At 38.1% G+C, this 27,788-nt stretch overlaps 1 protein-coding gene across 1 annotated transcript in view; it reads right to left on the bottom strand.

Annotated features, from left to right (window-relative positions):
- GALNTL6 (polypeptide N-acetylgalactosaminyltransferase like 6) overlaps positions 1-27,788 on the bottom strand; it is a gene marked incomplete at both ends in the record, with an annotated part of 1,089,171 nt that overhangs the window by 215,748 nt on the left and 845,635 nt on the right. Inside the window, 2 exons of the mRNA XM_080710675.1 lie at positions 10,820-11,003; positions 15,521-15,706. Of these exons, the coding sequence (XP_080566801.1) occupies positions 10,820-11,003; positions 15,521-15,706 (370 nt within the window). The remainder of the gene's footprint in view (positions 1-10,819; positions 11,004-15,520; positions 15,707-27,788) is intronic.

Below are 27,788 nucleotides of genomic sequence, written 5' to 3'. Positions count from 1 at the left end.
ATGATCACAAATATGCCATGTGTGATTTTGAAAGAATCCCTCCCACCCCTGGAAGACATCAGCATGGAATCAAAGCCAGACTTTGCTTCTTTCTCACTCCTGTTATCTATACATAGATATTTCTTTTACAAACAATTTGAAGTAATTTACAATCTAGAATATAAACAGATCTTGATTTTTGTAGCATCTTGGTATTAGAAATGGACAGAAAGGTCAATATTATTCTTAGTTAAGAGTTATCATATGTTAAAGATATAGCTCTTGGATTTTGGTTTTAAAAATGATCCTAATTGTCATTTAGAATGTAAATGACCCCAGAAGGAACTTCTGTTTGTTTTTGACCACCTTTCTTCCTTCTTCATAAAGAATAAAAGCCTTTTGTAATTCCTTTTGTTTCTTCATTTTCCACCACTCCTTTGTAAGAGTCTATGTTCCTCTCAGGTTTGTCGATGGTGACAACCTACAAATATTGTGCTCAGTCCTGTCAGGCATAGTATTTTCCTAAGCTGGTGTCCTTTTCAGAAAACCTGTCATCTATTCTTCAGAAACACTCAGACTCATGAGACCATTGTTTCTCTTGAACTTCATATTTATTTTTCTCATCCAGTAAAAATTCATTGAGTGCCTATTATGTGCAGATACAAGGTGCTGGTGATGCATTCCTGAATAGAGTAAGTGAAATAGCTCTCCATATTTCTATAGAGTTTACATTAAGTGTCAGTGTTAGCAATAAATAGAAAAAAATAAAGAGTTGTTAAATTGAGTAGGGAAGAAAGAAGGATAGCAAAGCTGGAGCAGATATCTTAGCAATGAAACCTCAGGTAAGAAAATAAAGCTAAATACAGCAGGTCTTGAGTGTATGATTCCTGTCTTCTGGGAGAGAAGGTGAAATTTGATGGAATGGCAGAATGGTCTGTCAAATTTTGCTGTGGTCTGATATGATGTTACCATGGGCAAAGTAGAACATTGTGGAACCTTAGGTACTTGGAAAAGGGATGCAATATTATTTCCATAGTGGCTTACCCCTTAGCTAAATGCAAATAATGTTTTAACTAAGAAAGTTCAGGAAGCCAGAAGAGGATATTTGAACACAATATAATCATATCCTCAAGCACAGAGCCTCTAAATGAAACTAGACAAGGATTGAATTTGTGTAGGATCAGATCACATCTTGAGGGTGGGGGAAGGACAAAGAAAAGAGCTGACAGATATTAGCCAGATAAATAGATTCAGGACACCAGCTTGGGAAGTAATGGAAAGTAGATAATGACCAAGCAAGTAAATTAGTGGACAACAAAAATTAGCCATCAGTCATTAATTCAGTTTGTGAGTCCTGATGTTCTTTTTCAACACAGAGGAAGCCATTATTGGGTCTTCAGTAGTATGGTTTTATTGATAAATCTTGGATGGTAGTAGAGGTCTAGGGTTGATTGGTTGTTCTACCCAGGAGGATTGGGATGAATAATTCAGGCTGTAGTTTGATCATGGATGGTCTGACTAACATGGCAATAGCAAAATAAGACCAGAAATGAGAGTCAGAACTATGGTACTCAAGAACAGATGCCACCAAAGAGCCAAAGAGGCAGGTGGTTAGAACAAAAGTCATGGGGGGGTTTGCACAGAGAAGGGTAGGGTGTTCTGGAGATCCATTGAAACCATAGTCTGAAGGGCTAGTGTTCAGGGGTAAAAATCTCTCTCAGGATGGAGGACTATTCTTTCAAAATATCCTAATTTATTAGGTCTCTTATAACTGTGACTCTGAGATAGAGTGGTGGCAGAAAAAAGAAGTTCAAAAGTCAGAAACTAGAAAAGGGGGTCTCAAGGCCAAAGTTATTCTAGGAACTCAGAAAGCTTAAGAGACCAAGACAAATTAAAGGAACAGGGAGGTACCAGGAAATAATGGCAACAATTGGTAATTCAGGAATTGACTTCATTAATATCATTTTGGATGGTAAAGGCAGAAGAAAGTAAGAGAGACTATCCCATTGAAGTAAAGATCATGACCCCTGTCTGAGGAAAATTGTCATTTTTGGGGAGCAGACCCTGATGAGGGGAGAGAGAGATTATTGTAAACCCTCAGTGAGAATACTCATGAGTCTGGAGGCCAGGGCAGCCAAACGAGCCCTGGAGCTGAGTTAAGCTGGTTCTGTCAGAGAGGAATAGACAATTAACAGTTTCACTTTAGAACTTCTCTGCCTTTGTGATGGAATTTTTACTTTACATTTAAAAATAAATCTTCATTAGGATTTCATTCTGGGCTTTTGAGGGAGATTGACTTTGTTCAATATTTTGATCAGTTTTTAGACATGTGAACAATTTCTGGTCCTTTATTCTCACCCACTGTAGATTAGGACACCACTTAACAAGTGCGACAGAAATATTTTTGTTCTTTTGGGGTTGTCAAATATTGAATGAGATCTTGTTATAAACAGACCAGAAGCTGGCATTGTTGACATTTCCCTTCATTAGTAAGTAACTGAAAGCTGACATTTCCAACCTATCAGTTCTAGTTTAGTCTCATGATAGGAAAACAGTGCAGGAATGAGACAATCTGTTTCCTTTCCTCTTCTCATTATTATGGGCTCACTATGAAACATTAATTGACAAAACTACTTCCCTTAATGGATGCCTAAGTTTCTCATTGAAGGAGAGGTAAAAGAAAATATTGATTAACCTAAGGATTTAAGGTCTAAATGAATGAAAGAAAGCATTGATTCAAGTCCTATGAGATTATTGATTAAACCTGAGATTTGGAGTCTGAGTGAATGAATGAAGACATTATTTGAGTCCTAATTTAGGCTCTTGTTAAGTTGTGGTAGTCACTTAATTTCTTTGGTTCTTACTGTCTTTATTTAATAAAAGTAGAAAAATAACAGTAACTGCTTGACCTAACCCCAAAGGATAACTAAAAGGGGCCAGTTAGATAATGTAGTGCAAAGCTTAACATACTATAAAAGTGATTTGCAAATGCTAGTTTTTATATCACATATTTAACAGGCTTAATACAATAATATTTTTGGTCAGATTAATTGAGGGGCTTCTCTGATAACATGAAGATTGAGAGGACCTGTGGCTAAAGTTGTGAAAGCTCAGTCCCATTTCCCTCTCCTGAACTCAGCTCTGCACTAAATTGCTGAATGTTTACTTTAATCTTCTCAAAAGTTCAGGACTAACATTTCAAAGCCTCAATCATTGAGAATTATGGAGTTGGAGATTGAGGATGAAGAAGCAAATTTTTTTTGGCAGTTTGTATATATCAGTTAGAGTTTTTGAGAAAAAAAGGGGCCAAGATTTGGAAGCAATTGCCTGGAGGTCATAACATTTTTTATTGTGTGTGTGTTCTGGAGATTGAACCCAGAGGTATTCCATCTCTGAGCTACATCCATGACCCTATTCTATTATTTTTTGAAGCAGAGTCTTGCTAATTTGCTGAGACTGGCCTTGAACTTGAAATTCTTGTGTCTCAGCCTCTCAAGTACTGGGATTACTGGTGTGCACCACTATGCTCAGCATAGCAAAACTTATGAAAGTATTTTGATATACTTTGAGAAACTGGACATAAAAAATTCTCTCACTCTCCCAAAGTGAAACTCTAGACTTTAAAAGTAGCCTGGTATGGGTTGGGAAAGAAAAGGGAAGATGAACAGTATCCAATTCAACTCAGAGGTGAAAGTAAGGAAGACCACCAAAATCATCCTTTTGACTTTAAATTGTACATTAAATTCAGAGTTTGACTAGTTTGGTTTTCCTCAGGATGTCAGTTTCATGCTTTTCTAATTTTGATTACATTTGGGCTTAATAATATTGGGTCAAAAACCCAAACAAAAAGAGTTTTGTGTAGAGGGAATTATAAAATTATAGGAAATACACACAACAGAATTCTACTCATTGATAAAAAACCAAAATTAAGTCATTTGCAAGAAAATAGAAGTACCTGGAGAATATATACTAAGTGAGATTAACCAATCACAAAAAGTGGGTGGCCATATGTTTTCTCTAATATGTGCAAGCTAGGGAGTAATTGGGATACAAGAGGTATTCCAGAAAGTGGAGGAGAAACCTCAGTGGAGCCAGGGAGGTTCATTAATGGAAATACTATCATTGACTATGTGAACATACATGAAAATACCAATGTCAATCTCAGTACTCTGTATTGAGAAGGAGGGAAATGGGGAGGTGGAAAGGGCACCAAATCTGTGTGCATGTATGTCACTGTCAACATGATTTACATTATGATGTGAGACTATAATGCACCAATAAAAGCACAATATAAAACAAACAAACAAAAAAACAAACAAATTCTGAGTAAGTTAAAGTGCCCCCATCCCTCACTGCAATTTTCCCCAATGGAAGGTTAAAATTTAGAATGTTAATCAATAATGTTCTCTAAAAGCTAGTGGTTCATTCTCAGATCCAATTAAGTTGATCCTCAATATGATGTCCTCTTCTTTGCATTAATGAAACAAAGCTTTATGCCTATCAAGGAGAAAAAAACCCCTTTCTTTCAGGCTACTCAGTCACAGCTTGGGTCCAGGGTCTTGTGAGCAGAGAACTGACTTCATTTCAGCCTCTTCCCTGCCATCTGCTGGGCACCTAGAAAAGGCTCAACCTACTTTGGTGGGGCATCCTGTAGTGACTGTTTAACCATGCCCTGGACAAGCTCTTTGACATGATCTTCTGGAAAGATTGTGAAGAACAGTTATACTTTTGGCTTTTTGATATCCATTTACAACTGCATTGTTGTATTTGGGGAAGAAGCTGGTGGACTCTCTGTAAACATTTTTTATTTTACTTAACTATTATTATTCCTTAAGCACTGCTAGAGAATGTATCTTCTCTGAGCAGAAAGAGAGGAGGAAATTTCTAGAGAATCTAGAGCATCTTTAGTTTTGGGTCCTTATTCCAATTTGCTGTATAACTTAGGAAAACTAGTTGGGTAGTGGCACATGCCTGTAATTTCAGTCCTTTGTAGGCCAAGACAGGAGAATCATAAACTAGAGACCAGTCTCAGCAAAGTAGGGAAATTCTTAGCAACTTAGCAAGACTATTTCAAAATTTAAAAAAAGGATGAGAATATGGCTTGGGGGTAGAATGCCATTGGGTTCAATTCCTAGTACCCCCCCCAAACAAACAACAAACAACAACAACAACACAACAACAACAACAACAACAACAACAACAACAACTCACTCCACTTTGGAAACTTGCTTAACCTTTAGGAGCCTTAACCAACTCATTTATAAAAGTGTAGAAAGTATCATTTATATTATAGGCTTGGAATAAGTATCAAATGAGTTAGTAATATATGTAAACTTCCTAGCCCAATTTCTAAGAGCAGCAGACCTTCAACAACTATTGATTTCTTCCTTACTACCAAGGTATAAAAGAAAGAGCAGCATGGACTTCTCAAGCAGAACCTCAGACTCCAGTGGTATCTGCTGAACTTATTACTTGGAATACTGAATAAGTTACTCAGACTCTATAGCCTAGGTGTCTTTAAAAATGAGAGGCCAAGTCATGTCTAAGATTTCTTCTAGCTTGATGAATTTATGATTGTTCTCACCTTTTTCCTCCCTGATTCTGTTCTAGGTGTAAGTAAAAGAAATTTTTATTATACAGTAAGCACAAACTTTCACACAGCATAAGCATAAATACTTCCCCATACTCTTTTATGAGAAAGAAAGATGAAACTTTCCTACTTTCTTCCTCTAAGAACAAAGGAAGAGACTATAAGTAAGCTTTTGGAAGGCATTCTACTTTCATGAAACTTTCTGTAACACACAGGTAGTATATCATCCATTTTAGCTTGGGCTAGGATTCACAATTTTTGGATTGTGCAACCAACTCATAAAGATCCCATGGTTGTACCTTAGTCGTTTCTGAGATCTCCTATACTGCTCTCCATGTCCAGAGACATTACTAAGCAGATACTGGCCCTAGATGAGGGGTTACTAGCTTCAAAACAATATGTCTGTGGACATGGATTTCTGCACTAATAAAGAGATATTAGTAGTCTAATTTTCCCTTCTTACTACAGATAACTTTTTGATAGTTTGAAAGTTGGTAACTTGCATTAGTAGAACATAGATGTCAGTCCTCACTAATGGTTGGATGTAGAATTTCATCCATGATGATTAGAACTTCAAGTTTTGGAAGTCTTTGAGTATCTGTGGAGATCCCAGAAAGATTGGCAGTACAAAAGTAATTTATACACATTTTGAAAACAGTATAGAGGTGGATTTTGAAAAATACATTGAACTTGCAAAATTGGATGAACTACTAAATTGTGAGTACTTAGGAAAAGAAAGCATGATCTCTTGGAACCAGTACAGAGTCGCTGTAAATTAACTAATTTTTATGAATGATACAAAATTTTTATTTTAGGACCTGACTCCCCAGTATGTTGGGTTGAGTATTTCATGCCATCTTAGTTGATAAGTTGGAGAAAAGTAGGTGAGATTGTAATAGTGAATTTATATTTACTGAACTGCTTTATCAACATGCAAGACCATTTACAGGATTCTGGAAGACCTGGGAGACATGGTGATAGAAAAGAAAATATTTAGTCTTGAAAAGAAAGAAGTTTACTTTTTTTTACTTCCCTAGGAAGCATAGACAAGGCGGCTGTTTTCAAATTAATTTAACAGCTCTGTCATTGATGACATATTAGACATTCCTTGAATCTCAAGTAGGACAACAGGGGATCATGGAGGCAGAATCTTCTTAATGCAGAGGAAAATGTTTCTGCCTATTGGAATGGACTATCTTTGAGACTGAAAATTCACTTTCTTGAGAAGTTCAAGCAGCATTTAGACACTGTCCTGGACATTGTCTAGTGATTTCTTACATTTACATGGATATTTGACAACACAGTATCTTTTGCTTCTTTCTAAACCATTAGATGATGAGACAAAGTTGAAGAAGTGAGTTAGTGGTCAGACAGCAAACAGACATCTTTCTCTTTGTCATTGTGGCTAAAGGAGTATATCATGTTGAGTCACATAGAAAAGGGTTATATTCTTAAGCTCTCTGTGTTCAAGATGATCCAGGAAAGAAGAGACCTTCTAAAAGTCATAAGTAACAAGGATTTCTCAAGAGCATACAATCTACTATACAATTCCCCAGAAAAAAGGGGACATTGTGTTTTTCTTTAACCAAAATACAGACATACTTCTGAAATGCATCTAAACCAGTCAGAAATATGACTGACATATAATAACTGAAACCATACATGTTTTAATTTCTCTTATTTTCTAGGAGCAATATTTCTGAAAACAAGAACCCTTTACAAATATAAGTAAATATTTTCTCAGTGTTGAAAGTTATCCATGAGTTCCTTTTCTTTCTTGGTCAGATCACTGATGGTCTTGTTTCCTACTTTGAGAAGTTGGTAGATTTTTAATTATTTTGATTTTGTAAATGATATTGAATTAAGAAATACAGTTTATACCGTACTCTAGGATCATAAAACATTATAATGGAAATCGAATATTGTATAAATAACACATGATTATGTACAGTATATTAATCTGAAAGTGCTAATTTAACTTAGTTTGATTCATTAGTAATTAAGTAATTAAATACAGATCATGTCCCCCTCATAAAAATTTTCAGAGTGAATAACATGGCTTTAGTCAATAGTTACTGAAAAATCAAATTATGGCAAGATAAATGAGAGATCTCAGGGCTCATCACTTTAGTACATCTGATAAACTTGCTACAGAAAGATAATATTTGCATATATATTGTACAAAAAGTCCAGAGCTTTGCAATACACTGACATATTCCTCTCCTTCTGAGTTTTCAGCCCCCTTTCCCTATCTTCCCACAAAAAATCACACATCCTTGAAACATGAGATACTTTGAGAGACATATATGGCTAGACCCTGTTGGTTCTGTGTTTCTTGAAGCTTTGCATCTAGGGAAGCAAGTTTTAGCCCAAAGTACGTCTGTTGATGAGCACATCCAGCCTTTTTCTGAGATAATGGAACTGCGAATGCACTGCTCAGAGCACTTGAGTATTTTTTCATTATCAGGAGGGAAATGTAGTTTTAAAGATCAAAGTGGGCACCTCATGGGAGTTACATTTATTATAAAAGGCAAAAGTGCCCACAGTTTTAGGAATCAAAGGGACCTAAAGTAGAAGGACCGTAATATTCATTAGATCGATTCAATTTTTGACATGACAGTAACCACCTAAGTAGGTGACAGGAACAAGCGGTAATATAATTCAGGAAGTCACCAGTGCTGTCTGTACTGAGGTTGGGCAAGGCATGAGGTCTTGTGCTAGCCATGGCCAGGGTCTGCCTCAACAAAAATCTGATGGTCAGTGCAGGCACCAAGAATACTTTCACAGCGTCCTTTGGTAGTGTTTTGATCCCTCTGTTTTGGAAAGGAGGGCCCCATTTATCATAGTGGAAGTAAAATCAAAGGTCAGTATAATCGCTCACTATTACAGTAGTTGAAAAGTCATTCTGGATGAGTTCTGACCCTTAAAATGTGGTAACTGTGGATGGCAGCAACTGACCGTGGCTATTTGACCATTAAGTTGGCTGTCTGCAGCTTGGCTGTGGCTAGGACAATTTTGTATTTACATTCATGCTCTTCCACCATTTTTTCTAACATTTGAACCAATTTTTAATGAATTAACTAACTGGTTAATTAATTTTGTGGATTTTGGGGAAATAAACCAAGGGTGTTCCACAACCCTAGCCCTTTTTACTTTTTATTTTGAAACAGGGTCTTGCTAAGTTGCCAAGACTGGCCTCGAACCTGTGATCCTCCTGTCGCCGCCTCCCTAGTACCAAGATTAAAGGCATGTGCCACCATGTTTGTGGTGCACATCAGGTTTTGAGATATACACACATTGTGGAATGGTTATATCAAGCTAGTTAACATAGACAACTAATCAACTTAGGTTAACTTCCTTTTTTTGTGGTACTAGGGATGGAACTCAGGGGCATTATACCTCTGGGATACACTCCTGGCCTAATTTTTTATTCTTTATTTTGAAACAGGGTCACACTGAGTTGCAAAGGGCCTCACTAAGTAGCTGAGGCTGTTCATGACATGGGATCCTCTTGTCTCAGCCTCCCAAATGCTAGGATTACAAGCGCATTCCATCACACCCGGTTAGGTTAATTTTTTATCTATTTTACTTTGAGCCTCTTTGCCAAGACTTTCAGACAGTTCCCTTTGGGGAAGTCTAAGGAATGTGTCGTCTCTGACCTGGGCCCATTTCAAATGCTGATTAAAAACTCTTTTAGTAGATCCCTCAAGAACTTTTCTAGTTGTTTTGAATATTTATGAAATTTTGGCCAAGGCATATGAAGAAGTTATAAAAGTCCTTTGTTATTTCGTAAAAAAAAAAAACAACTTTCTAGTCATTTGGGAGTCTGAAGAGCCCTAACTCCAGAAATTCTGGATATTTAATGAGGGTGTTTCATTTCACACACACAAAAACGAATTCTTCCCCATTATATCAGGCACATGACTTCTGAAATCCCCTTCACTTTCTTGGTTCATCTCCCCAGAGACGAAGCAGTGGAGGAAACTCTTTCCTTAAGATTATTAAATGTTTATTGGAATGTAGTGGTAGTGTTACAGAAGTGGCTTTTGTCTTTTGTAGCTTCTTTACTGCAAAATTTATGGCCCATATTATTGATAAAAAGACAATATTGATTTTAATGCATTTTAAATGGACTCTCACAGAGTGGGCAAAGCCTTGATCACAGACATTTTTCTTGTACTAATAAAAAATATATAATGGTTTTAAAATTATAAAGATTTTAATGAGATCAAAGGGTACAGTATGTGGAATAGCTATGATATGCCTTGGGCAATCTCTAGGCTAACTGTTGGAAAAATTTCATCATGCACCATTAATGGTTTATCCTGATAGTTGTCAAAGTTAGTCTTATTTTGTTTTATCTTTTTCATGAAATGTGCAATTCTTACATCCACAATTGAAAAAAGGAAGAGTGTAGTTTTGTAGAAGTTAATTACTGAGTTATTATTGTAAATTTTTCACTAACTAGCACTTCAATTAGGGGCAAGGTTATCCAAAATTATTTACTTTGGATAAATCATTATGGTTGCATTTCCCAAATTTAAATTATGGAACTATTTATACTCAGGAAAATTGCCTTCCACCATAAATAGACAATCTTCAATGGGGTGTGAAATGTAGGGTTAAATTCTGGTTCATATTTTGTATCAGTTCCTAATTAACAAGTATGTGCTTGTATCAATCCCAGTGCTTGGAAGGCTGAAGCAGGAGGATTGTCTCAGCAATTTAGTGAGATTCTAAGCAACCTATTAAGATCTTTTTTCAAACTAAAAATAAAATAGGTCTAGGGGTATATCTTGGAGGTAGAGTGCATCTGAGTTCAATCCTCAGTACAAAAAGAAATCTTTCAAAAAGGAAATATAAAATATTTAAATTAATACTCCTTAGGGAAAGTAAAAAATAACTTCATAGACTTGAAGATGAGAAGAGAAATCTAAAATGGGGGACATACAGTCCTTCTCTATGTATTCTCTGGTAATTGTGCATTTTCCTAATTAAAAAAAAAACTACACACACATTCTCTAGTGCTCAGCAAAGATCGAGAAGGGCTGATACATGTATTCAGCACAGCTTGTAATTTTCTATAGTTTGTGGGCCTGACCTTTCTCTGTTGTTTTGCATATTGGCACCACCTGTTTTATTTCATTTTTTTTTTTTCAGAGATAATTGTCCTCGGGGGTCCCAGGTTTGATACGCCTGGAATGAATTACCTGTCTTCTCTCCCTTGCCCCTCCCTCAGCTGCTACTCACTCAAAAGGCTCGCTGGGATCTGCTCTCTGGAGCTCTGGAGGGATGGGGATTCTTTTGTAGTACATTTCCCAGTCGAAGGCTCCTCGCATGGCATCCCCAGCTTGTGCCTCATACCCAAAGTGATTGTGGTCAATGACATCGATCATGGGACACACGATGGTTTTGTGGTTTAGTGCAATTTGGTCTGAAAAATGAAAGCACAAAATAGGAAATGACATGCCTGCCTAGGTCATCTATCATTTCCAGCAAGGAGAAGCCTGCAGGTCCCTCCTAATGCATTACTCTTGCAGCCGTGGCGCCCCGTCGTCACTAGAGCACTCTGCAGGAATCTCTGAACGCTGGACTTAACGTGATGGGACAGTGATTAGGTACAATTAGAGTTGTTTTTTTTTTTTTTTCTTTAAGAAAGTTCTGTCCCAGAGAGACTTGCGGAGGTCCATTTAGCTCTACCTCTGTCACGGTTTTGCTCTGACCTGTCCCCAATCTGTCATTTTAGCACGCATCCAGCATTCACAGAATATAAACAGTACTTGTGTTCCTTCAAGCATACAGCTGGAGTCTGCTGAGAAAATATTGGCCTGCTTTCTGGAGGTTCCAAACGTAAATATTTAACTTTATGGGTTTTTGTAGTCCCTAATCTTAAAATGGCCATGATGGCTGTTTGTCCCTACATGCTGACAGATCACACACAAAATTCTTTGTTACCAGACTTGCTAAAGATGTTATCCAGTCCCATTTTTGTCACCAGTCTTTGAGACATACTTTGCTTATCAAAGTTATACATATACACCATTTATCTTTTTTTGTGTGTGTGGTACTGGGGGTGGAACCCAGGGGCTTTCTACCTCCAGGCCGTACTCCCAGACTTATTTTGTGTTTTATTTGGAAACAGGGTCTCACTAAGTAGCCGAGGCTGGCTTCGAACCTGTGCGATCCTCCTGTCTCAGCCTCCCAAGTGCAGGGATTATAAACGTGCGCCACCACGCCTGGCTATACACCTTTTTTCTTTTCTCACCCCAAAAGATTTTAGGTGGTATGATACTACTGCTATGATTCTTTCTACTATTATGTTCTTGAGAAAACACTAAGGAATTTGTACTCATGTTATTTCTCATACTCCTAGAAAGTCTGTAAAGTAGCTTTCATTGTCATTTCCAATTTATATATGAGGAAACTGAGTTCAGAGAAATTAAATAACCAGTCAAGGGTCGCTCGCTCAACTCTTTTGTTTGTTTTTGTGGTACTGGGGATTGAACCCAGGGGAATTCTACTTCTGAGCTGCACCCCCAAGCCCTATTTTATTTTTTATTTTGAAACAGGGTCTTACTAAGTTGTCGAGGGCCTAGCTTAGTAGCTGAGGCTGGCCTCAAACTGGTGATTCTCCTGTCTCAGCCTCCCAAGTACAGTACTGGGATTACTAGCGTGTACCATCATGTCTGGCCTGTTACTCTGCTTTTGAGAGTAATGGTCAAGATGCAACTTTTGTTTAACTGTCCAATTCCAAACTCCAGTCTTTCCAGTTTGCCAATGCTGCTTCTCCTTGCAGTAGAGAGAGATGATTTATTTATTTATTTTTTGGTTCTAGCACCTGCCATTACCATGTAGATATTGTTGTGATAATTTTCACAGACAGCACAGGGAACCGGTATTTAATACTGTGGTTCACATACAAGAGCTATATGGGAAGTATATTTTTCTAAATAATGTACATTTAATCAATATTTATTATAACAAACCAATACTGGCACAGAATGTTTCAGGATGAACATTTGTGCTCTTGTTACTTGGGAGACCTTTGGATATGGCATGTGACATTAGACAAATGATATAATTTAGAAGTAAGATGGGGTTTGGTCATTTTCATGTCATCTTGTCCCCAGAGACCCAGAAGTCTGTGCCTGAGATAAGTTATGACAGTAGAGAAACCATCCATTTGTATAACAAGTTTCTCCTGAGCAGAGGGCAGGAAGTAAAAGGCTTTATTAGCTGTAATAACAAGTGACTTAATTTTGATGCTGCTGATAATACAAGATGTGAAAACCACAAAATTCTGTAGAATATCTAGAATATCTTCCATCCAGATCTATAATTATATTCATTCATTCATTCATTCATTCTTTCATTCGTATTTCAAGATTTATCTATTGAGTAAAAACTATGGGCCAGTCACTGTTCTACTTTCTAGGGATATAGCAGTTAATGACAGCACACACACACACACACACACACACACACACACACACACAATCACTATCTTCAGAATGGAGCAAAAACAATTAATAAATGTAATCAATAACTAAATTCTATTGTGTTTTTGAAGTTGATAAATGAAATGGAGAAAAATTAAAAGTGTGTAAGGGGAGTATGGAATGCTGGGGAATGGAAAGGGTTGCTGTTTCAGCTAGCCTGGCCCCAGTAAGCCTCAGAGAGCCTGGAGGTCACCTTTATCTTATGTCCACTAATTAGCAGACAGAGTGAGCCCCGGCACTATTTCATGTTAGCCTCCACCAAGGGCTCTGTGAGCATCCATTTTCACCCGGGCAAGCCTTATAATAGGTTTTAATCTTTATCTAAATGGTGTTTCCCCAGAGATGTCTGTGACAGAGGAGACCATCAGTGCCACGTCGGAAATATTTCTTCTCTCACCTCTGCAGGTATTTTAGTATTAAGGTTTCAGTGACTTCTTCAATCAAACTCAGAATCAGGTTGATTTACAAGTTTCTTGACCAACAAGGAGTCCCAAGGTGACCCGAAGAGAATGAGTCTGTTAAATTAACTGTCAACTTTCCCTTCAAATTCTCTTTCAGCTCTCATCCAGCTGTAGCTTAGGGTGAAAGCCGCATGACTAATTTTTCATCCAAGGCTTGTGCCTACATTTCAATTTCCAGGGATCAAACAAACAGACTCTTAATAGGAAATTGAAATTCAGGTATAAACCCAAGGTGAAAAATGAACCAAAAAACAGTGTGGCTCCGCCTGGTTTTTCATTTTGGATGGTGTGTCAAGACACTGATAGAGAAAAATAAAAAAAGATAGCGATCCTGAGCTAGAATCATTTCTTACCCATCAGGTCTATAGGAAATGAAATGCTTTAATGAGAAAAAGTGGGTTTCTCTTATTCTCCTTTTCTTTTTTCCATCTTTCTTCTTTTTTGTTTCTTAGATTCACAGTGGACAATCAGAGACTCCATAATTGGCATTTAGGGATTGCTTTGGTTCATAAATAAATGAGGCTTTTGCTGACTTCCTTGAGTATTCAACACCACACAGGTCAAATTCAGTCTGAGGGAATCTCACTGTTGCTGATGAAGCTCTAAATTGCCATGTCCTTGGACAAGGTACTTTTAATTAAAAGCTCAGAGGAGTCTCTGGCTGTAGGAGACTGAAACATCCCTGTTGATTCAGATGGCTGGGCAGTCATCTGTACAGGGCTATGTGGATTGGGTGATGTGTATGTGTGTGGGGGGGCGGTGTTTGTTGCTGGTTGGTCTCTGTTTTAAATCCTATACAGTTCCAATTGATTTTTCTCCCTGCATCGTTTACTAATGGAGCTGGGCTGGCTCCAGCTGAAATCCTACACGGTGGTCAATAGCAAATCATTATTTCCGAGACAACTATTGTCAAGGTGGTTGTTACTGGCTTAGTTCTGTGGCCACAAATATATTTATGATAAAAGGTGATGGTGGAATCTGAAGAACAGAAAGGAGTGCAAGATATGTGCATCAAGAATTTTTTTTAGGAATAATTATCTCTAAAGGCATAGACAGAATTTCTTAGTTACAACTAGACTTCATGATAACATAATAAAAAATTAAGGCTTGAACTGGGCCACACTTATATTTTCTAATTTGAATTACTTGCAGTTCATTTATGTTTCTAACAGTATAAGTGCTCTATGACACAGTCTTCTTGTGTCCCTCCTATTAGCCACATCGTGAGCATTTAAGACACGTTACGTAGATAGCAGCTCAGAGTGTTTCAGGGGATTCTATGTAAATATGTGATATATTTAGGGTTCCAGGCTGTACCAGAAGTGGAAAGCAATAACAAAAAAGAAATGTCACTATAAATCCTAGACAATGTCATAATGCTTACACTTCAACTATATGCTGGGGCTAAATGATTTTCTTCTCTACATCTTTAACTGTCCTGTACTAACTGTTAAAGTGTGTGTGTGTGTGTGTGTGTGTGTGTGTGTGTGTACATGTGTGTCCATGTGTGTATGTATGTGTGTATGTGTGTGTGTGCATGTGTGTGTGCGTGTGTTTGCCTTATAGTAATTAAAGTTGGGGAATTTTTTTTCTTTCAGTATTTACCCAATGAATCTAATTGATAAATGAGGACATGTAAGATAAATGAACCTTTTAAGTTTTAAGTTAGATTGCATTTGAAATTTTCTATAATGTTCTTTTTTTTATTTTTACTTTTTTTTTGTGGTGGTGTCAGGGATTGAACCCAAGGGCATTCTACCTCTGAGCTATACCCAAATGTCAACTTTTACTCATCTTCTTAATTATCTATTTATCCGCAGCAGGGGTAATGATATAATTCAAGGGTCCTACTGCTCAAATTACAGGTTAAGTAGGAATCTCTAGCTTTGGTTGGTTACAAACTAAACAGAAGCAACATTGCACTGCTCCTGAAGGACCACACCTCCCCAGCCCCGCTGGTTCCCAGGGTGCCAGGTGACAACTGCACTCACTAAGGAGGGGGGGCAGCCAGTTCACGTTGACCTCGCAGTGGGAGTCCAGGAACGTCAGCACCTCTCCTCTGGCCATGGATGCCCCTAGGAGTCGGGTCCGGATGAGCCCTTCCCTTTTCTTGGTGCGAACAATCCTTACTTTAGAAAATCGAGCCATGTATTCTTCTAACTTATCCTTCAAGTGTTCTAGGAAGGAAATAGAGAATACACAGGGAGAATGCACATTAGATTCAGCAGAATTGGGCATTGACAGTATGTGAATGATGAATTTTTACATAACATTAAAAAATTTTTTTTGATACTGGGGATTACATCCAGGGGCATTCTTCCTTCAAGCTATACCCTCAGCTCTATTTTATTTATTTTTTAAAAATAAGATCTTGTTTCTGGGCATGGTGGTGCATGCTTGTAATCCGAGTACTTGGGAGGCTGAGAAAGGAGGATTGTAGGTTCACAGCTAGCCTCAGCTACTTAGTAAAACCCTCCTCAACTTAGTGAAACCCTGTTTCAAAGTAAAGAATAAAAAAATAGGGCTGGAGGTATAGTTCAGAGGTAGAATGCCCCTGCGTTCAATCTCCAGTACTGGGAAAAACAAAACAAAACAAAACAAAGAAATCTTGCTAGGTTAATGAGAGTCTCACTATTTTCTGGGGTTGTCCTCTATCCTGTGATCCTCCTGTTTCTGCTGCCCAAGTATGGGGATTACAAATGTGTACCACCAGGACTGGCTTTAGTATAACATTTTACAAGCCTGTGTTTCTCTTTTCTTTGTTTAGAAGATAGATACTTACAAAATTTTATGCTTAGAGGCTCTGCACCTTTTGTTTCCCCAAATGTTCCATAAACTGCAAATATTGCCCTTTGTTCAATGCAGTAGAAGTCAATGACAGCGCAGAGCTCTATTGTGTAGTTGCTATTGGCCAGCAGCCACCATATTAATCCTGGCCAACACTTGCCAAGACGGGCATCACCCTCTGGATCCTATTGGGTAAAGTCAGATGCACAACTTGGCATATGGGCTTTTCCTCACAGGAGGGCTCTCTCTAACAAGATTTTACCTGGTATTCTATGTGCTGAAAATAATGCATATAATACAAGGAAGAAAAATATTTGTCAAATCAACATAACCAAACAGATTTTCACCCCCCTAAGGTAGTAGTGCACTGCTTCACAAGTACCAAAACAAAATTGCAAGGTGACCAACTCGGTATTGATGTAGACATGGAGAGGGAAGGCAAAAGAAATACCATACAGTCATTTTAAGCTTAGTTACTTAAGACTTACAGATACTTCTTAGCTTTATAAATCTAGAAAATTTTTTCCCCTAATTAAAAGCTAACAGTGGGAACAGAATAAAATCAAATATCTTATTTGCAGAACAAAACATTTCCTGCTGGCTGTGATGAAATGCATTAATCTTTTGTTTTTTTATGTGAAATAAGTGCATTGGGTGGCTTTCTTTGGGATATATGCTCATATATTTTATATCTACTGCTCTTATCTGCCATCTCTAAGACATGATGAGGGCTTTATTGGAATTTCTGACAAGTATAGTCTAATATTCATTGAAAAGAGATCTTTGTGTGCAGTATACGCTCTAATTTTTGCCTTTCAGAATTCTCTGCAGGTATGTAATCAAAAGCAATATTTTGAAGTCTCCTCCCATAATCCACAGCAATAGAAATTCATGTAGGATCTATAATCTCCTCCTAATATCCAATTTAATAGATATCAAAATTATATTGAGGTTTTCCTGTACTTAAGGGCTTATTCTTATTTCTCTTTTTTATTGGTATAGTTTTTAAAAACTGTATTTCCTTTTTTCTTGATGTTGTATATCTATTTGACAAATGATACTTAACTTTTTTTTCTTTTAAATTTTTTTATTGATGCGTTATATTCATACAACATATTGGGGTAAAAAACTTGTGTGTACAAATATGTACTCATTGCTGATTTAACCCCTACCCAATTCCCACCCCATTCCCTCCCTGTCCATCTCTCCCTTGCTTGGCATAGTAATTGACTTCAATATGTTTAAGTACATTGTGTGTTTTAGAGATTTACCTCTTCTCCCCTCCTTTCTCCTCCTTTAGGTTGTCTTGTTTGCTCCTCTTTTCTCCCTAACTCTCACATATTAGGGAAAGCATCTGATTTCTTATTTTTTGTGACTGACTAATCTCACTTAGCATAATGTCCTCCAGTTCCATCCATTTCCCTGAAAATGACATAATTGAGTTTTTTTGGATGGCTGAGTAAAATTCTATTGTGTACATATCCCACAGTTTTGTAATCCATTCATCTGTTGATGGACATCTTGGCTGGTTCCATAGTTTGGCTATGGTGAATTGTGCAGCTATGAACATAGATACACATGCATTAGTTTGGTAGTTTGGTTTCTTTTCTTTTGGGTAGATACCCAACAGTGGTATTGCTGGATCAAATGGTAGATTTGTTCCCATTCTTCTGAGGATTCTCCATACTGTTTTCCAAAGTGGTTGCACTAATTTGCAATCCCACCAACAATGTCTTAGAGTTCCCACTTCTCCACATCCTCTCCAGCATCTGTTGTTGTTTGTGTTTTGAATGATGGCCATTTTAGTTGGAGTTAGGTGAAATCTCAGGGTAGTTTTGATTTGTATCTCTCTGATTGCCAGTGATGTTGAGCATTTTTTCATGCATTTATTGGCCATTTGAATTTCTTCTTTTGTGAAGTGTCTATTTAGTTCATTTGCCCATTTTGTTATTGGATGTTTTGTTTTCTTAGTGTTGACTTTCTTGAGTTTTTTGTATATTCTAGATATTAGTCCTCTATTGGTGGTGTAGGTGGCAAAAATCTTCTCCCATTCTGTTGGCTCTCGATTGAGGTTCTTGATAGTTTCCTTTGCTGAACAGAAGCTCTTCAGTTTCATGCAATCCCATGTATTGATTCTCCTTTTAATTTGTTGTGCCTTTGGGGTCTTGTTGAGGAAATGTTTGTCTGTGCCTATGTATTGTAGTGTTGGACCTATGCCCTCTTCAAGGAGCTTCAAAGTCTCTGGTTTAATTTCCAAGTCTTTGATCCATCGTGAGTTGACTTTTATACAGGGTGAAAAAGTGGGATTAATATCCAATTTTCCGCATATGGTTAACCAGTTTTGCCAACATCATTTGTTGAAGAGGCTATCTTTTTTCCAGTGTATGTTTTTGGCCCCTTTGTCAAAAATCAATTGGCTGAAAGTGTGTGGACTTTTTTCTGGATCTTCTATTCTGCTCCATTGGTCTATATATCTGTTCTTTTGCCAGCACCATGCTGTTTTTATTACAATGGCTTTGTAGTATAGTTTAAAGTCAGGTATTGTGATTCTTCCTGCATGGTTTTTGTTGCTGAGAACTACCTTGGCTATTCTGGGCTTTTTGTTATTCCAGATAAATTTAAGGACTGATTTTTCTATGTCTGTGAGGAATGGTCTTGGTAGTTTAATGGGCATTGCATTAAATCTGTAGATCACTTTTGGGAGGATGGCCATTTTAATGATATTTATTCTGCCAATCCATGAACACGGAAGGTCTTTCCATCTTCTACGATCTTCTTCGATTTCTTTTTTCAGTGTTTTATAACTTTCTTTGTAGAGATCTTTTACCTCCTTGGTCAAGTTTATTCCTAGGTATTTTATTTTCTTGTGGGAGATCCTGAGTGGAAGTGTGTTCTGAATTTCTTTCAGTGGATTTATGGTTGGTGTACAGGAAAGCTTCTGATTTTTTAAGATTGATTTTGTATCCAGATACTTTGCTGAATTTGTTGATCAGTTCTATACGCCTTTTGGTTGAGTTTGTTGGGTTTTCTAAATATAGTATCATGTCATCTGCAAATAGTGAAAGCTTAAGTTCTTCTTTTCCTATTTGTACTCCTTTGATTTCCTTTTCTTGCCTTATTGCTCTGGCTAGAGTCTTTAGTACTATATTGATAAGAAATGGTGATAGTGGACATCCTTGTCTCGTTCCAGTTTTTAGGGGGAATTCTTGAAGTTTTTCCCCATTTAATATGATGCTGGCAGTGGGCTTATTGTAGATTGCCTTAATAATGTTGAAATATGTTTCTTCTATTCCAATTCTCTGCAGTGTTTTTATCATAAATGGATGTTGGATTTTATCGAATGCTTTTTCAGCGTCTATTGAGATGATCATGTGGTTTTTGTCTTTGATTCTGTTTATATGATGAATTACATGGATTGATTTTGGTATATTGAACCAGCCTTGCATCCCTGGGATGAACCCTACCTGGTCATGGTGAATGATTTTCTTGATGTGGTTTTGAATGTGTGTTGCTAGTAGTTTGTTTAATAGCTTTGCATCCAAGTTCATCAGAGATATAGGCCTGTAGTTTTCCTTCCTTGAACTGTCTTTATTCAGTTTGGGTATTAGTGTGATGTTGGCTTCATAGAATGTATTTGGGAGAGTCCCAGTTTTTTCTATTTCCCGAAATAGTTTGAGTAGTATTGGGATTAGTTCTCCTATAAAGGTTTTATAGAATTCACTTGGGAAACCATCTGGTCCTGGGCTTTTCTTTGATGGTAAGCTCTTTATTGCTATTTCAATCTCTTTGATTGTTATTGGTTGGTTTAAGTGTTCTATATCTTCTTGACTCAGTTTAGGAAGGTTGTATTTATCTAGGAAGTTGTCAATTTCCTCCAGATTTTCCATTTTGTTGGAGTATAGTTTTTCAAAGTAGTTTCTGATAATCCTCTGGATTTCTATGCTGTCAGTAGTAATGTCTCCTTTTTCATCCCTTATCTTCATAATTTGGGTTGATTCTCTCTTTTTTTAAGTTAGGTTGGCCAGTGGTTTATCAATCTTGTTAATTTTTTCAAGAAACCAGCTTTTGGTTTTGTTGATTTTCTGTATTGTTTTTTTATTCTCTATTTCGTTAATTTCTGCTCTAATTTTAATAATTTCCCGTCTTCTGCTGGCTTTGGGGTTCAATTGTTCTTGCTTTTCAAGGGCTTTGAAGTGTGTTGTTAGGCTATTTATTTGAAGAATTTCTGTTTTTCTTATGTGAGCACTCAGTGCTATAAATTTTCCTCTTAATACTGCCTTCAAAGTGTCCCAGAGGTTTTGATATGTTGTTTCTTTATTTTCATTTGTTTCTAGAAATTTCTTGATTTCACCTCTTACATCTTCTATGACCCATTCTTCATTCAGAAGTGTGGTGTTCAGTCTCCACATGTTTATGTTGTTTCTTTGGGTCTTCTTATAGTTGATTTCTAGTTTCATTCCATTATGGTCTGAAATGACACAGGGAAGTATGTAATATTTTTTTAAATTTGCTAGTGCTCATTTTGTGTCTCAGGATGTGATCTATTTTGGAGAAGGTTCTGTGAGCAGCTGAGAAAAATGTAAACTCTGCTGTAGTTGGGTGAAATATTCTATATGTGTCCAACAGGCCCATTTGGTTAATGGTGTTCTTTAGTTCTGAGACATCTTTACTGACCCTTTGTCTGGAAGATCGGTCTAGTATTGTGAGAGGTGTGTTGAAGTCTCCCAGTATTATTGTGTTGGGATTTATTTGTGACTTCATGTCACAAAGAGTTTGGTTTATGAAAGTAGCTGCCCCTATGTTTGGGGCATAGATGTTGATTATTGTTATTTCCTCTTGCTGGACTATTCCTTTTACCAGTAAAATGTGACCTTCTTTGTCTCTTCTAATAAGTTTGGATTTGAAGTCTAACTTGTCTGATATCATAGTTGCTACTCCTGCTTGTCTTCGAGTACCATTAGCATGGATTACCTTGCTCCAACCCTTTACCTTGAGTTTGTTCCTATCTTTACTTGTAAGGTATGTTTCTTGTAAGCAGCAGATGGATGGATTCTGGCTTTTAATCCATTCTGCCACTTTATGTCTTTTTATTGGGGAGTTGAGGCTATTTATATTCAGTGTGATTATAGAGAGATAATTTTTAATTCCCAACATGTTAAGATCTTATTTCTGTTTGAGATACTGTTTATTCTTCTTTCCTTAGTTGTCTGCTGGATGGGAATTCTTGTTTCTTTGGTTCTGGAATGTATTACCCATTTCCTCTTTGCAGTTAATCTCCTTGAGTATTTTCTCTAGCGCTGGTTTTGAAGACATAAATTCCTTCAGTTCCTGTTTGTCATGGAAGCTTCTTATTTCCCCATCTAATTTGATGGATAGTTTTGCTGGGTAGGAAATTTTTAGCTGAAAGTTGTTTTCTTTCAGAGTTTGGAATATGTTACTCTATGCCCTTCTGGCTTTCATAACTTGGTTTGGGAAGTCTGGAGTGATTCTAATTGGTTTGCCTCTGAATGTCATGTAGCCTTTTGTTTTTGTTGCCTTTAAGATTCTCTCCTTGGCTTCCACATTAGTCATTTTGACAATTATGTGTCGTGGGGATCCTCTTCTCTGATCCTGTTTAAAGGGAGTTCTATAAATTTCCTGGGCCTGTGTATCAACCTCTTGCTCTATGTTTGGAAAATTTTCTGCTATTACTTCCTTGAGGAGATTATTGATCCCTTTGGTTTCACCTTCTTTTTCTTCCTCTATTCCAATTATTCTTAGATTAGCTCTCTTGAAATGGGCCCATATTTCTTCAATGTCAGATTCCTGCTGTTGAATTTTTTTCTAAATTAGAAACTATGTGTTCATTTTTGGAATGATCATCTTCAAGAAGTGAGAATCTATTCTCCATGTGGTCTAATCTGTTGTTTATACTTTGAATTGAGGCCTTTATTTCAATGATTGCATCCTTTATCTCTTTTTGACTCTCTCTGAATTCTTTTCAAAAGTCTTGTATTATTTCTAAAGTTATTTTCCTGATTTGATTTTCTAGAGATCTTTGGATTTCTGTGTTATCAGAATCTGATGTTGTGGGGTTGTGGGCATTCACTGCTCCATTGTTATCTCTTTCCCATGATTTTGGAAGTTTGTGCCTTCTCTGGGTTTTTCCCTGGGTCACTACGAGTTCACTTAAGATGTTCTGGATCTCGAGTCTGTGGTATCTCAGTCACCACTACTCCTTTACTGAGTGTATCACAAAGTCTCAGACCCAGGGAGTCAATCAAGGCTGCTTAGACCGTGGGGGGTGCCACGTTGGGCGTTCTCCAGTGGGGAGTTTTGACTATGGTGTGATATCTCTGCCACCGCCACTCCTCTACTGGGTTGCACTGCTAAAATCTCTGACCCAGGGAGACTATCTGTGCGAGTCTCTGGGAGTGCAGTACTGGGATTTCTCCCCTAGTGGCTGCAATTTGAGTCACGGTTGTTGAGTGTGCTGATGGAGCTGTAGTGAACTCAGTGGATTCGCTGTTGCCGCCACTGGCAATATGGCACCACTGCCACACCCTCGGCCGTGATGCAGCGTATTTCTTCTCTGGTTTTGAGCTCCGCTCTGAGTCCCTGCCAGGTGTGCTGTGCCCGGCCCTTTGGAGCTTTAGATGTTCCCTGCGCCAACAAAACTGCTGACTGCCACCTGGTTGTTCAGCACCTGCTCACCTCAGCTCGCTGTCCACCCCTCCTCTCTGGAGCCTGGTGGCTGGTTGAGTGCATTGGTCTTCAGCCGTCCGGTGAACTCGCCACTGCTGCCGGCAGTAAGGTGCTGCTGTCGCGTCCTCGGCTGTGACGTTGGCCTAGTTCTCTGGTTTTGAGCTCCCCTGAGTCCCTGCGGGGTGTGCTGATCCTGGCCCTTGGGAGCTTTAGACGCTCCTTGTGCCAAAGAAACTACTGACTGCCATCTGGCTGTTCAGCAGCAGCTCACATCAGCTGTTGTCCACCCCTTCTCTCTGGCGCCTGGTGGCTGGTTGAGTGCATTGGTCTAGAGCCATCTGGTGAACTCGCCGCTGCCGCCGGCAGTAAGGTGTGGCTGCTGTGTCCTAGGCCACGAGGCCGGCATACCTCCTCTCTGGATTTGAGCTCCATTCTGAGTTTCCCTCCTCTCTGGAGCCTGGTGCTGCTAGGGAAGATGTAGGCTGTGCCGCTATGCGCCGCAGCTCCTGCCGCTCCGGCCACTTCGCTCTGCAGCTCCGGCTGCTAGGCACCGCGGCTCTGGCCACTCTGGCCGGACGCTCCATGCCACAGCTCTGTTTGCTCCGCACCGTGGCGGCTGCGGCACTTCGGGCTGATTTCTTTCTGGTGTCTTGTTTTTCCAGCCCTCTTTTTCTCCGACCTTTGTATTTACAGTTTTTATTTCTTTGCTGGTGGTGTTTTCTGGCTCTGAAAGGCACTGGTTTTGTGGTAATAGTGTTCGATTGTTAGTAGGAATTGTAAGTGCCACTTTCCTTCATCGCCATCTTCCCAGAAGTCCTCAATACTTAACTTTTTAATTTTCACTATGAAAGAGTCAAGTGGGATCTTTCGTGTAGATGATTAGCTCCAGATACTTTCCCTGTATTTTGTTATTTTTGTCACTAACAGAATTATGGAGATGAGATCACGGGAAATAAAGATTCCAGGATTTGGCATCAGAATATTACTGGGATATGCAATTGCCAGGGTCCAGCCCTAGCAGGAGTCAGGGGTCCATGAGCGGTGAGGTGAGGAGTTGGTGAAGTACAGCAGAGAAACAGCACACAGACTTCATGGAGGGTGAAGCTGCTCTCTTTGCTTTTTTGCTCTCTCTACTTTTGGTTTTGGCAAGCATTTTATACTTTCTTTTTTGGCTACATTCAACTCTTACAATTTTTTCTCAGAATTAATACAGAGGTAAATATACAAAGAACTAATACATCAAGGCAAGGTGGCAGATGGCCAATTTCTTTTCTTTAAGGGAACATTTCCTCTTATAAGCAACCAAGGAAAAGATCAGGAGTTTATTATTAACTACGAATGCAATATCATAACAATGTTCTATAATAAGCATTAAATTGTCTGATTGATATACATTATTGTTTTTTAATTAATAGGCACTACTGAAGAGAGGAATGTTTTATACTTTCCATGTCCCAAGACTGTGCCTGGGTACCCATCTATTCTGCTGCTGGCCACATACCCAGTGTATGACCAAGGCAGTAGGGTTACTGTGGGTCAGTGGCCACTCTACCATAACCTACCTCTGATAACATATGCTGGCCTCCCAGAACTCATGACGGTGGGAACAATTTGTCTTGGCTCTGTTTTAGGTTTATTGTTAATATTTGCTTGGGAAAAGTCTGGGGAAGGATCAGTTGCCTTTAAGGCATGTTTTGATTGTGATTGTCTGAGTCTTTATAGAATTTTTTGTTAGCTTGGTCATTAATAATGTAAGTCTCAAGTATCTTTTTGATAATGAGGTCAATTTCAAGAAATCCCACAATACCCATGACTAATACTGTTCCCCAGAAGGAGATGCTGCACGCCCATTTCTGGGAATGTCTGCCGTGCAGTATGCCTGTTAAAATGAGCCTTGCTCAATTTTAGACTGGGAAGAAGGCACAGCATGCAATAGTGATATGGAGGGTAAGTTGTGCAAGTTCTCCAAGCCTGAATTTCCTCATCTGGAAAACAGAAGTGAATTGGGGGATATTTTTTCCTCTTAGAATATGGTATCTTTGAGTTGGGCTTTGGTCAGATAATTTTTGTTCAAGGAATATTTACTTATTTTATGGCAATGGGGCTTGAACCCAGGGGCATTTTATCTTTGAGCTACACCCCAGCCCTTTTTACTTTTTATTTTGAAACAGGTCTCCCTAGTTGCTGATAGTCTTGCTATTTTGCTGAAGCTGTCCTCAAACCTTCTGTTCTCCTGTCTCAGCCTTCCAAGTACTGAGATTACAGGTGTGTAACACTGTGCCTGGCTCAAGAAACATATATATTAAGGCAGTGACTAGACCCTCTATTAAGTCATTTGTACTTATGAAGAAAAACAACATTTTTTTAAATCTAAAGAAGTACGTTTGAATGTCAAACTGAAAATAAAAATAATATAAAAGCATCTGTATTATGGTGAGGTTTTGCTAATTCAACATCTTGTGTCTCTGGCAAATGTAAAGGAAAAAGTTTGGGCAAATAAAAACAAATGAACACATGTGAGTGTAGACTCAGTATCATAGTATCTCAGGAGGCTAGTTGCATTGCGTCCCTCTGTGCTCTGCAACAGGTCTGCCACACAGAGGGCCAACTTTCTGCTCACACCCTTGGTCTACTCTTCCAAACCACAAAGGATTTCTGGCTCCCATATGTGGGCAAGCTGCAAAGAAAGATTTTAAAGGGCTGCACAACACAGCATTATCTATGTTGAGCCTTGAGCTTTCCCATCTTGTTAGGGAAATACAACCAAAACAAGTGATACAGTTGCACAACCAAACAATGTCTGAGTGATAAGTGACCAGCATGAAGATGCTACATGTCCCTGAGTCTTGAAAGGGTCAGTTCTGCCAGGATTTTCCACAGTAATAAGTGGTTTAATTATTATAATCTTGTTATTATAAATTTCTGGCATTAATATCTTTCCTTCTAACCAATCTATAAAAAGGTGGCATTCTGTACATTTAATTGCAAATTGGTTGCTGGGACCATAGAATAGATTGTGTCATGGTATCTGGACAGTCACTGGGGCCTGATGACAAATCATGAATACTTATTAATCCCACCAAAACAGTCTTCTGTCCTCCTTTACTTATTCCTCATTGTTCCTTTGGCAAATGTACAACTTTGAGTAGCATTTTGGCATTCCAAGGTGCGTTCACCTCTTCCTTCCCTAACTACCAGGGACTAAAGGGGCCTCTCTTAGGGAGAGAAGGAGTAATTATCTATAGCTGCGTAAAGGAAGTCACTCTGGAATATTCTCACTTCCTGGGTATCCTCAAAGTGGGAGTTGAAGGGTTTCTAGTCACCTGCAAGTGTTTGTTCCAACTTCAGATCATAAAACCACATTTTGTGGTTTATGAGAAATTTTCTGGAACTCAGTAGGGACTTCTGCAAGTTTTCTCTCCCTCGGTGCACACATTTTATGATACTGTAAATTTTTCTTATATCAAAGTCCATTTTAGTGTAATTAAAACATTGCATGGTCTGAATTCACTAAGCACCAAGGATTTGACCCCAAATAGAGTCCACTAGAAGTTTAGATCAGTTTCTCTGGTTTGAACTTTATGGTGATAATTAGCTTGCTTTGCCTCAGATAATGATCTGGTTGACTGCCCTTTGGGGTCCATTCTCTCCTAGTAGTTCAGTTATAACATCTAATTACCCATAACTCACAATGAAGGTAGGTATCATTACTCTAATTAGAGAATTAAACTCTCTTACAAAGAAGTTACTGGAAATGGTGGAGATTGCTTTAAATTAAAAACATTTTGCCTTTCCTTATTCTGAACAATATTAGATTCACTTATAAAATATTGTTACCATGATGTTAAACATTTTTATTTAAGCATATTTTAATTCAAGCCTAACAACTCTGAAGAACACTTTTGAACTCACTTACTTTTAAATAAATCCCAGAGAATTTATGGTATTATTTTTATAAAACAGGCAGATTTCTCTGGGGATGAGGAGATGATTATAGAATCATTAAAATTATTTTTGGTCAGTAGTCTTTGACTACAAGTTGATGTATTATTGTTAAAATCCACTGAATAATTTCCCAATGACCTAGAATAGTGAGCATAATTTCAAAAATATAGTTTTTCCAGTACTTATTGTATCACTGTGAGGTAATGATGAAACAAATAGTTGTACTCAAGAAAAATTTTGGTGTCATGCCACTGTAAATTTTATTTATTTATTTATTTATTTATTTACTGTACTGGTGGTGGAACCCAGGGGCTTTTTACCTCTGGTCCATACTCCCAGATCTATTTTATACTTTATTTTAAAATAGGGTCTCACTAAGTTGCAGAGAGCCTCACTAAGTAGCTGAGGCTGGCTTCAAACCTGTGCAATCCTCCTGTCTCAGCCTTACAAGCACTGGGATTACAAGCATGTGCCACCATGCCTGGCTGAATTTTAAATTTAGTAGTTTTCTGAAATGCATTTCTTTTTCTTTCAGAGAGCTTACTTATACTTCATAAATTCATATGGAGAATTATTTATTAGTGAAATTAGCATTTAGCATATAACCAAACACTACAAAATTTACCTTCTCTGATTTGCATAGTCAAGAGCATCAAAGATAAGAAGAGTTCTAGTCCTTCTGCCTACTGGGCACATGATATGGGTAAATCACTTTTGTGTAAAGTAATCATTTTCTTCAGCTATAAGGTAAGGAAAAGACTGGTAGATCTTACATGTTCCTTCTAGTTTTACGATTCTGTGATTTCCCTTGTGAAGTTTTACTTGCCAAGTAGATCTAGTCCT

Source organism: Muscardinus avellanarius (genome assembly GCF_963383645.1).
Source record: "Muscardinus avellanarius genome assembly, chromosome: 14".
NCBI lineage: Eukaryota > Metazoa > Chordata > Mammalia > Rodentia > Gliridae > Muscardinus > Muscardinus avellanarius.
Note: the sequence above shows the minus strand (reverse complement) of the source record. Positions and strands in the feature narration are given on the sequence as shown.